The sequence below is a fragment of the Mus caroli genome, chromosome 2, assembly GCF_900094665.2.
Source record: "Mus caroli chromosome 2, CAROLI_EIJ_v1.1, whole genome shotgun sequence".
Lineage (NCBI taxonomy): Eukaryota > Metazoa > Chordata > Mammalia > Rodentia > Muridae > Mus > Mus caroli.
The window spans coordinates 71,447,642-71,459,668 of record NC_034571.1 but is presented as its reverse complement, the minus strand read 5'-3'; the positions used below and the strand labels follow the sequence as shown (position 1 = coordinate 71,459,668).

The 12,027-nt window shown below is 43.6% G+C and overlaps 1 protein-coding gene across 1 annotated transcript in view; it reads left to right on the top strand.

Annotated features, from left to right (window-relative positions):
• Positions 1-613: 613 nt before the first annotated feature.
• The window catches only part of Prkra (protein activator of interferon induced protein kinase EIF2AK2), a 17,907-nt gene continuing 6,493 nt past the window's right edge, over positions 614-12,027 (top strand). Inside the window, exons 1-6 of the mRNA XM_021149425.2 lie at positions 614-850; positions 1,358-1,527; positions 5,363-5,444; positions 8,378-8,456; positions 9,394-9,511; positions 11,795-11,889. Coding sequence (XP_021005084.1) covers positions 786-850; positions 1,358-1,527; positions 5,363-5,444; positions 8,378-8,456; positions 9,394-9,511; positions 11,795-11,889 — 609 coding nt within the window. The 5' untranslated portion in view covers positions 614-785. The remainder of the gene's footprint in view (positions 851-1,357; positions 1,528-5,362; positions 5,445-8,377; positions 8,457-9,393; positions 9,512-11,794; positions 11,890-12,027) is intronic.

Genomic DNA, 12,027 nt, shown 5'->3' with positions numbered 1-12,027 from the left:
GATCCGCAATTTTCTTAGCAATTTACCATTCGAATTTTTAAATCTTTCTTAAAGTAGTCCAACCCTTAACCTTTTTTCCTTGCTCCTCAAACATGCTAGGCTCGTGGCCTACTACTAGCTTTCTTGCCGAGAAGGAAGCCGCCTCCCTCTAAGGACAAAGGACTGAAGCTCTCTGCACCACTAAAGGCGGGAGGGGAAACTCGGGGAACCGAAGCGGGATGCAGGCAGGAGCCGGGAAGAGCCGGGACATGCAATGGAGGCGGGGCCTACAAGGGTGAGGGGCGGGGCCGGGCGCTCAGAAGCTTTGGAAGCGGAACGGGGGGGGGGCGCCTGCAGAGGCTGGGAAGAGCCCAGACTGGCAGAGAGGGCGGAGCCAGATCGCAGGAGGGGCGGGGCCGGGCTCTGAGAAGCTCTGGGAACCCAACTAGGGCGCGGGCGGTAGCTGGGAAGGACAGAAACTTGGCAGAGGGGGCGGAGCCCGGGGAACCGGGAAAGGCCTGAGCACTGTGGCAAAGCGGAGCAAGAACATCCAGGGGCTGAGCATGGCAGAGAGGGGCGGGGCAGAAAGGCTGGGCAGAGAGGGGGTGTGGCCCGCTCTTCCGCGCCGAGGCTCCGCCTCTCCTTCCTTCTCCGCCTGTCCCTTCGCTGGAGGGAGGCAGGCAGCGATCGGAGGGGCGTCCAAGCAGCAGCGCGGGCACGCTCCTCTCGGGAACTGGCCGACGTGGAGAGGGAGGACCCAGATCCGCACTTCTCTTGATTGCTGTGGCCAGCCGTCCCTTCTCGCCATGTCCCATAGCAGGCATCGTGCCGAGGCCCCGCCGCTGCAGCGCGAGGACAGCGGGACCTTCAGGTCAGCGCCGGGCCGTCGAGGCCTCAAGGCCCAAGACGGGTGGGCAGCGGGGCAGGGGCGGGGAGCCGGCTGTCGGGCAGCATTCTGGGTAAAGCTCCCTCCCTCTCCCGGCATGGCGCTGGGCCCGCCCTCCGGGCCCTGGGGGTCTGCTGTGCGCCCCGCCCCTCTAGTGACCCTAGGCAGCTAGCCGATCGGGAGGATTTGATCAGCGTTGCGGCGCAGACCCGGGTGTAGACTTGATCTAGCTGCCTCGTCCAAGCCCACCCGGTTTCTTTCAGCATCCCTCCCACCGCTCTCAAGTTCTCTGTACAGACCTCTCCACTCTCCTCCATGGGCTGCAGCACCCGGGGACAGGTGCTCGCCCAGGCCTTGCCACTGATCCTGGCTGCTGGGGAGCTGCAGAACCTTTTTGTCACCGTTTGTGACTGTCAAAATTGAGAAGTGGATGCTTTTGCTTCCCTTTCAGCTCTGACGTGCAATGCCTACGTTTTTTTCTGGTTTTTGCAGTTTGGGCAAGATGATAACAGCTAAGCCTGGGAAAACACCGATTCAGGTATTGCACGAGTACGGCATGAAGACCAAGAACATTCCAGTTTATGAATGTGAAAGATCCGATGTGCAAGTACACGTGCCCACTTTCACCTTCAGAGTAACCGTTGGTGACATAACTTGCACAGGTCTGTATGCAGTTATTTCCCCATGACCATGTGTGGATTGGAGGCCCTGATTCTATGTTGCTTTTCAGTAAGGAAAAGTGCCCTTTTAATTAAGACGGCTGTGGGAGCGTACTCTGAAGACAAGAGACTCCAGGATCAACTTCATTTGTTTCGCTAGATGTAAGGAAGCGCAGACTCTCCCAGCATCCTGCACACTTTCCAGTACCTGGGGAGCCGGCTAAAGTTCCTCTTAAGAATTAAAAACTGGAAATATTCTTGGAGCTCAGATAGCTAAGTCCGTGGGTGCTATCGCCTTTCAAAGTTACAAAGTTACCAGCGCAGAGGCTAGTAGGCACGCTGTCAGAAGTTTCCGAGTTTCCCTTTTTATGAACACATCTGGAACTTCGGATTCTTGGTACCTACCACTCTTGAGTGTGTGTCCATGAAAAATCAGGGAAACATAGAAGACTGCCATAATGTATCCCTCCAAGCTGCAGTGCATAGTAGCTTCTAGTTTTAAATACTATATAGGTATTTTGTATAAAATTGTTTCCTCTTTTTATTCATGAAGTGGCATAAAGTTAAAGACCTTTTCATAAGCTACATGCCCAAGGTCACACAACAATGAGGTTTTAAAGTTCAGATTCATGCCTTCTTTTAGTCTAAGCCTGAGAAAATGGCTACCAGAGTTGCCATTTGTAAACGTGGACATTATTTTCCTACATACCTATTTAGTTGAAAGCATAAAAATTGTTAAATAGTTTAATTTGTAAATATACAAAGAAAAATTCGGAAAAGCTAAAGTTCCACTGTCTGCTAGTCTGAGCATATCATATATTCAAATATGGGGATCTGAGGTTGACTATACTTATTGGAGCAACTTCAAAAAACCCTGAAGCTTTTTAACTTTTTGTGTATGGGGTAGATTGGTTGTAAGTATGCACTGGAAGTTTCCTTATGGAAATACACAAGGTTAGAATTCAGTTGCAACTTTAGCTGGTCATTTTTCAAATATTTGGGAGAAATGTTCAAGAAAAAAAAGCCATTTTCCATTTTAGTGCATTTGGGTTAGAGATGAGCAACCTATTTCAACTGTTCTACCTTAGATCCCTCTCATACAGCCCTGTCTTCCTGTCGTAACTTCTCAGCCTTCCCTGCTTCAATTACTATCTAAAGCAATTACTATTACTAACTATAATTCTGGAGGCAGGTGAACATCTGAGTTCGAGGCAGTTCTGGTCTACAGAGTGAGTTCCAGGACAGCCAGGGCTATACAGAGAAACCGTGTCTTGAAAAACAAAACAAAACGAAACAAAAACAAACAAAAAGACTGTAACTCTGAAATCTTTGTCTTTAGCCAGGAACAGAACATATCTGCCTGTGTGCTTTCTGGGCATCTTTGCTTGGGCATATTAGGGAAAGACATCTCAGACTCTTGTCCTGAAGTCAACCATCTTTTCATTTAAACTCATTTTTCTTTCTTACATTCCTTACCCCCCAACTCCCAGGAGATACCACAGTCAGTTGGTCAATAGAAGCTTGAGGTCTTGCTGACTCTGTCCTGTCCCCTTTTCCCCCTGTCCTTGTGTTGCCATAAATCCCCATCTTCTGGATAATTGTTGAGTCAGCTTCTCTCTTTTTCTTGCTACCTATGCTCTAGAACAGTGGCTCTCAACCTTCCTAATGCTGCAACCCTTTAATTCAGTTCCTCATGTTGTGGTGACTCCAACCCTAGAATTATTTTGTTACTACTCAATAACTTATGAAGTTACATACTCCATTTTGTTGCTACTTCATAATTTTGCATGAACCATAATGTAAATATCTAATCCTCGGAGTCAGGGGAGGTGTCAAAACCCACAGGTTGGCACCCTCTGGTCTAGACCATTGTTATCTTTCTCTTGGACTAAAGTTCCTCCGATCTTGTAACTGCTCTTTCAACTTGGAGTCTTGTGGTGTGCATTCTCTTCACAACAGCTAGTGTTTTTCGTTGTATTTTTGAATGAGAGACTTACTATGTAGCCCAAGCTGACCTTGATTTTTATTTTATTTTATTTTCCTCCTGCCTCAGCCTCCAAAACTCTGCGCTTATAGGTATGGACTACCATTGCCTAACTCTGAACACTTTTTCTAGCATTCGAATTTGTCTCCCTCTTCTTCTTTTTGTTTGTTTGTTTGTTTGTTTTTGGTTTTTGAGACAGGGTTTCTCTGTATAGCCCTGGCTGTCCTGGAACTCACTTTGCAGACCAGGCTGGCCTCGAACTCAGAAATCCACCTGCCTCTGCCTCCCGAGTGCTGGGATTAAAGGTGTGCTCCACCTTGTCTCCCTCTTCTTTTTCTCTTTCCTTCTCTTCTCTTCTCTTCTCTTCTCTTCTCTTCTCTTCTCTTCTCTTCTCTTCTCTTCTCTTCTCTTCTCTTCTCATCTCTTCTTTACAGTCCATTTAGTGACCTCCCCATCTCACAAACTTTTAAAACAAACCCTAACTTGCTAGCATGATTTACAAGCTTCTTACAACGTCAGCAAGGAGCCTCAGTACTGCACAGACACTTGGTAGGAATGCAGAGCACCCAGCCTTTTCCAGATGATGAGATTAAAGTATATGCTCTAAAAAGAAAACCTTCCCTGGCAATTCTTTACACACAAAGGTTTTGCAAAGGACAGATGTATAATACGCTTCGCTATCCCTTCTTCCTGCACCCCTGCATCCCAGAATCCCTTTCATCAAGCTCACAGGCTTTATTCGTTTTCAGCTCCTTGGGGCCTTGAGAACACTGTGTGCTGTGTCTCCCGGACCTGTTTGCAGGTGCTCCTCTGCCCTCAATGATCTTTGGCTCCTCCTCCCTTGACTTGTCTTCTAGTAGTCCATATAGTTCCCCTTCCTCCATGAAAACTTCCTGAATCTCTCTAACAGGAGCTAAGCTGCTTTTTGTTTGTTCATTTGTTTGGACACAGTGTCTGGTGGTGGCTCAAGGAGCCCCTAAGTCTCAATCCTCCTGCCTCAGCCTTCTGAATAGGTGTGATTACATAGCCACACATGCTGATCCTGTTGCCTCCTTACAGCCTGACCTGAGGTTTGTTATAATATGCCCTTTGTATTTCAGCTATCTGTTAACAGACATTTGGCTCCCAGTCCTAGAGAACAAGAGATTCTGTTTAGCCTTGTGGCATATTCCAAGTGTCTGTTTTAGTAGATAAGACAGTATTGGGCTCTGTGTCCTGATACTTGAAGGTCACACTTGAAAACATTTTCCATGAGTTTGAGAGTCTGAACGGAGGAGGAAAAGATGGACTTCACCATTTACCTTCTGTGGCAGCTGAAATGAAGATGTATGTCAGTTCCCTGCATCCTCCCCTTATCTACCCATGTTAGCTATACAGATTGTGTGGAAGACTTGTGACATAAGCCTTACCTTACCCTTCTCCGTATCACTATGTGTAATCTTGCCTGCTGAGCTCGAACCGGGGTTGTCAGTGGCTGCTCCTTTAAGGAAAGCCTGCTGGAGAGAAATCTCTTTTCTGTCGAGGAATAAAGGAAGAACAAAATGCTGAGTTCTGTTTCTTCAGGAGGTGTGATAGGGTCTAGCTTATTCCCATTTTATATAATACACATATGTGGTATAGAAATAGTGTTTCATACAGGTATACATAAACTCAAATGAGTAGTACTTTTAAAACTGGCATTAATGTGTCGATTTCACGGGTTGAGAATCTTTCTGATATAACTGCATGTATAAGTGGATGGTTTCAGTGGCGAGCCAGCACACGTAAAGTGACTTTGTTTTGCATTATGGCCGCGGATATGAAACACATACTTGCTCAGAGAGTAAGAACTTCTTCCTCCCGTCTTTAATGCAGGTGAAGGTACGAGTAAGAAGCTGGCGAAGCACAGAGCTGCGGAGGCCGCCATAAACATTTTGAAAGCCAATGCAAGTATTTGGTGAGCTAAATTTCTTTGTATTCCGCAGCTCAAAATTTTCATGGCTGAGGTAAGATGAAAATTTTTCATATGCGCTCAAAAGCGACAGAGCGGACAGTTGTTAATATCTTCACTCTAAAATTCCATATCTGTGAAAGCCTGCCATCCATTAAAGACAATTTAGGCCTATTAAATCTGGTAGTTAATGGTAAAGGAAGGCTAGCTTTTTGCTGGATGATGGAGTACAGTCAGTACTTGTGGCAGATATTAATATTCTTACTATGAAGATGATAATTTTAATCAATTATTTGTACACTAAATAAATAAGGTGTAAGACGGAAAAAGTCAGTGAAAGTAGTACTTTCTTTTTCTTTTCGGGGTTTTTTGTTTGTTTTTGAGACAGTTTATTTGTGTAGCCAAGGCTGTCCTAGAATTAGTTGTTTAGACCAGGCTGGCCTCCAACTCACAGAGATCCACCTGCCTCTGCATTCTGAGTGCTGGTATTAAAGGTGCATGCCACCACCGCCTGGCCAACTTTTTTTTCTTTTAAGAAATGGTCTTACTTTGCCTTTTGTAGCCTAGCTGGCCACAAATTCCGTATGTAGCCCAGGCTGGACTCCAACTAACTAGTAGTATAGGCTTGTGCCTTTCTATCGAACTGAAAGTACTCTTCGAAGTTCTTATTTGGAAAAGGGATCAAGGTGTGTCCTTCCTGTATCAAATACAGGTGGATGTTAAGTGGGCAATAATTCTGGATATTTCCAAATGGAAGTGTCTGCCGTTGTCAGTGTTTTAGAAAGAGTATTGGTGCTGCAGCATCATACATCTCATAAATGGAGTCTGCCGCTTCCACCGTGCACACTGTGGAACATGGCGAGCCTTCAGCTTCTCTTACACACACCCAGAGATGCCTGGAGTTTAGTCTTGTGTAATCTGCCCGTTGTTGGCATTTTTGTTCTCTAACCTTAGTGAGACTTACAGATTTAGGAGTTTATTTAGGCTCCATGCCATAGCTCTCTCTTTCTCGGGCACTCTCAAGCTTTTGGGTAATTTTGAAACAGTGACATACTTACTTTCAAGATAAGTGGTTGCCCCAGGCCAGCCTTGGACCTGACCTCACAGGTGCTGCTTACCTTCCTGTGGTCCAGACTATCTATGACTTACGGTGGCTTTCAGGTCACACTTTCGGTAGCCCAGCTTTTGAGCACTTCTACCTGTTGGTGACCTCACTGTTCTGTGTAGTCCAAAGGTCATGCCAGAGTGCTGAGTACGTTTGTAGAAATCAGCACATAGCAGGTCCTCCCGGCATGTGGGCACTTCACTTTGTCACCATGAAACTTTCCTATGCGTTTGTAACAGTAAGCAAGCTTTGCTATGTATTTGTGCTTTTTGGCAGATAAGATGAGAATCACTAAGCTGTAATCAGGCCTACAGGCCTACACAGGGACTTTCTCACTCCTCCATCCCAATTATTTGCATAGCTTCAGCATGCAGCATTGTAAGGGAAGACTTGTCTACTCTGCCAGCCTGTGTTAAACGTGCCAGTTGGAGGAGATGGCAATAGCTGAGTCTCGCTCGTGTCATGGCAGGAATGACGCTTCAGTTATTTATTTAGGTGGTTGTCAATGTGGAATGCAGCTTCTTCAGAAGTAGGCATTGATTCCCCAAGTAGCTAGTCATTTCAAACTCCCTTGACGAAACTCTTCTCTCTCCCCTGTTTATAACCCCCCACCACACACACACACATTAAAACCAGATTTATACAGGATGTTTTCTTTACGCAAGATACATCAAAATCTTAGAGGATTATACAAGCAGATGATGGGACACATTTTCTTGTCTGGCTATCTGGATGAAAATGCATTTATAGTCTGTGTTACAATACTGCTACGCTAACTTTCCTGGCTAATGGTTATCTTTTTAAAAGTGGTTTTAATAGTAATGTACTTTATACATTCATACAAACGTGTACACACACACACACATTTAAGAACTTCAATCATGCATCTATATCACTCCTATCCGTCTCCCCTCCTCCTTGTCCGACCCGTCTCCTCATCCCAAATTTATGATTTCTTCTTTAATTACTGTTGCTACATGTACTTTCCCTGGGACTATTTTTAGATTTATCTTTATGCTTATGAGTGTTTTGCCTGCATGTATATATATATATATATATGTACTATATGTATGCCTAGTGCCCACAGAGGACAGAAGGATGCTAAATGCATCCTTTAATCCCCTGAAATTGGTGTTATGGGTGATTGTTAGCCATCCTGACCCTGTGGGGACTTGGAACCAAACCAGGTTCTCTGTAAGAGCAGAGAGTGTTCTTAACCACTGAGCCACCTTTCCAGACCTTAGTATGTACATTTTAAATAGTTTTATTAAGCAACTCTTATGTACAATGCACTACAAAGCTTATCTAAGTAACTTATACGTCGGCCCTACAACCAAGTAGTAGTCAGTGTGATTCAGAAGAAGTTAGGTGAGGAATGGACAGGTTTGTGCAACATTGAATAATTTATGGCCAAGTGACTTTTTAAAGATCCAGACTAAATTTTATTTTTTTAATATATGGTCTTGTGTAGCTCAGGCTAGCCTCAGACTTTCTGTGTTTAAGGGTTTAAGGGTAACTTTGAATTCCTGATCTTTCTTCCTCTACCATCAGAATGGCAAGATTATAGGCATGTGTCACCAAGCTTGGCCCCAAATAGTACAGTGACTCAGAAGAATGAGAGGTTGTGATCCTTTGAAGGAAAACAGTAGCCATCTGGAAACGAGGCTCGATGTAGCCCGAGGATAGTGGGTAGATCAGATTCCCAAAGAAGTGACGGGCATTCAGTCCTCGTAGAAGGGATGGAAGAGCTTTGGCTGAGGTGGTTACATAGAGAATACATTATCATTTATATACTAAATCATCTTATTTAATAACACTCTTAAATAATGTTTAGCTTTGCAGTTCCTGACCCCTTAATGCCTGATCCATCCAAACAGCCAAAGAACCAGCTGAATCCAATTGGCTCATTACAGGTAAGTTAGTTTTCCATATTATTTGTCTATTGGCCAAACGTATAATAAATTTGTATTATCATAAAGGCTAAGATAAGCAGTTGATATTTAAAACATAATAGGGGACTATAAATATTTTGTTTTCTTTCTTTCTTTGTGTTTTTGAGACAGGATCTCTTTATGTGTCCCTAACTATCCTGGATCTTACTATGTAGATCAGGCTGGCCTGGAACTCACAGAGATCCACCTGCCTCTGCCTCCTGAGTGCTGGGATTAATGGCGTATGCCTCCATGCCCCAGCAGTGAGTATTTTGTTTCTAAGTTGTGATCAATGCAGTCTGTGTAGCTAGCTTGAAATGATTTTCTTATTAACCAGTTTTGGACTTTCTTCTTGTTCAGTATTTGCCTTTGTTTGGTTGAGTGGTTACTCAATATAAGCAGACTTTGGCGTAACAGGTCTATAGTTTTCTTAGCCAATAGGCCAATAGACCGCTGGGTAACGGGTTTTATGCTTTAAGGATAAGATATTTCTCACTACTCTTGCAACCTACCTCTTTCTACTTCTGTTGAGACAGACTTTACACAGAGCCTTAGCTGTGCAGCTAAATTCAAGAGAAGAGAAGGACCCTACTTAATTGCTTGATTCTAACAAAAAAGAAAAGAAAAAAAAATATGTAGCCTAACTTTCCTATTAAACGCAGGCAGCAGGCATCAGCTCACTGTGGAATAGAAAAGCACTGTCAACAGCACAGAGCTGCTGTGGTTTTGGCGTCGTGATAGAAGATAAAATATGGGTCTGCCTATGGGAAATAACAGGGTGTTCTTGCAGTGTCCCATTGGCCAGCACAATGATGCTTTTCAGGCACATGACTAGAAACAGAATCCAAGAGGAACATCATTTGTGTGACTGAGCCATTGAATAGTTAAGCTTTCTATTGTAACCTCATCAATTTTACAGGAATTAGCAATTCACCATGGCTGGCGACTTCCTGAATATACCCTTTCCCAGGAAGGAGGACCGGCTCATAAGAGGGAATACACCACGATCTGCAGGCTTGAATCATTCATGGAAACTGGTACTTCACTCTTACAGTCAGAGGAGCTTGCAATGTTTTCAGATAGGGAATTACCATAGAAATTTCTGTCACATGGCTTTTTGGATATTCATGTCTCTTCTCTACTATCTTTGACTTTCTGAGAATAGTCATATTTCCTAATTTGATGTTTTAAAAATGAGATTGTAACTGAAAAGACAGGCAAATTATAGGCTCTGTGCCATAAGTAGTCTTCACTGGATTATAAACGGGGGTGAAGAATGAGAGACTATGTGTCAAAAAACGTTGTGAGCTTCTGAGGGTATGTTTCCTAATGGCGGACTATTGCTTTAGTGTATATGAGGCTCTAATTTCAGTCCCCAGAATCATAAAATATAAAATAGAAATAATAATATAATAAACAACAAAGAGATAATAGAGTTTTTTGCGTTTTTTTGTTTTTTGTTTTTTTGTTTTTTTAGTTGCAGCAAATTTTGTGTTATAAAGCTACTACACTATGAGAAAAAACTTTCAGAAGTACTAGTGAGAATCCCTGTGTTAACCTCTCTGGCATGCTTCGGTCACTTCTAAAGTAGATTAATATGGGATTGAATGAGCTACGGGTGCAGGACAGTGATAAGGGGCTTGCCTGGTGTAAGTGAGGTCCTGGATCCAATCCCCAGTGCAGATGAGAAAAGAAAAATAAAATAAATAGTGTTCTACTTTAGATGGAGATTAGACTCAAGTAGCAGGACTCCTGAGTGGCCGTGCGGTCAGCACAGAAGACACTGGGCCAGGAGCAGGGCCTTCAGCTTACATTCTTCATGTAGTCATGATTTAGACAGTTGTGCAAACTTCTTAGTCTCTTTGACTTCCATTTTGTTTGTTTGTTTGTTTTTTATTGTTTAGTAGTGTTGGCTGTTTCACACACAGCCTGTCATGTGTTAGGCACGTGTTCTATGACTGAGTTATACCCCAGTCGTTTTTGTGGGTTTGTTTTTGAGACAAGGTCTCCCTAGAGGTAGCACTGGCTGTTGTGGAACTCACTCTGTATGTAGGCCATGCTGGCCTTGAGCTTACAGAGGTCCAACTGCCTCTCCCTCCCAAGTACATGAACTACCATGTCTATCTATCCCCAGTTTTTAAATCTACAAAAGTAAAGTACAGAAGTAGATATTTAACGTGTCTTTCAATTCCATTATCACCTATACCTTTATTAATTAAAAAATTCACATAGTTGTCAGCTTATAAAAGATTATAAGCAAAACATAGATGTTAAGAGTTAGGAATTGCGTCGGGCGTGGTGGTGCATGCTTTTAATCCCAGCACTCGGGAGGCAGAGGCAGGTGGATTTCTGAGTTCAAGGCCAGCCTTGTCTACAAAGTGAGTTCCAGGACAGCCAGGGCTATACAGAGAAAACCGAAAAAAAAAAAAAAGTTAGGAATTAGCATTCAAGTGTATTTGATAAATCTAATTGGTCAGGATTAAACCATATATGATTCATGTGCTAGGTATAGAGAAAGTTTGCAAGTGCTACACACTTTCAGTGGGTAATTATTAAAGACAGATTGTTGAAGAAAAAGAGTTCCTGGGCTGGGGAAATGTCTTGGTGGGTAAAATGCTTGCTGCAGAACCACAACCTGAATTTGAATCCTTGGCACCCGCCTTCTGAGCAGCTCGCACACAGTAAGGCACATAGACGCCCTGGGGCCCACTGGCCAGCCAGTGCTGCTGAAATGGTGAGCCCCAGGCTCAGGGACAGACCCTGCCTGCAAAACAAAGAACAAACAACAAACAAATCTTATAGAACAAAAACAGAAAAGGAGGACAGCAGAGGAAGATAACCAACATCACCAGCCTCTGGCCTCTATGTGCCCTGGCACGGGTGGGCTCAGCCCCCCCCCCCCACATTTTAAAAAATATAATTAATGGTATTTGAGGACTGGTGGTATAGCTTTAGTAATAGAGCATTTATCTAGCCTCTCTCTCTCTCTCTCTCTCTCTCTCTCTATATATATATATATATATATATATATATATATATCTCGGGGGTGTGTGTGTGTGTGTGTGTGTGTGTGTGTTTTACTTTGGCAGCTAAATGCTGCCAGATTTAATACAGGAAGGATTTGGGAGGTATGGTATGTTGAGATGTACACACAGTATGTGTATATATTACAATAAACAGCAGTGTCAGTGCAATAGAACGTATTGGGCCAGTGTATGAAAATCCTGAGGTATTCACGAATAAAACACAACTCTGTACAGATTTTATCATTTTCTGTGGACATTAATTTCTAAATCTACTGTTGCTTTTTCTTTATTTAGGAAAGGGGGCATCAAAAAAACAAGCCAAGAGAAATGCTGCCGAGAAATTTCTCGCCAAGTTTAGTAATATTTCTCCAGAGAACCACATTTCTCTAGTAAGTAATAACCAGGCAGGATTGGAATAAAACTAAACAACTAGGCCGGGCGTGGTGGCGCACGCCTTTAATCCCAGCACTCGGGAGGCAGAGGCAGGTGGATTTCTGAGTTCGAGGCCAGCCTGGTCTACAGAGTGA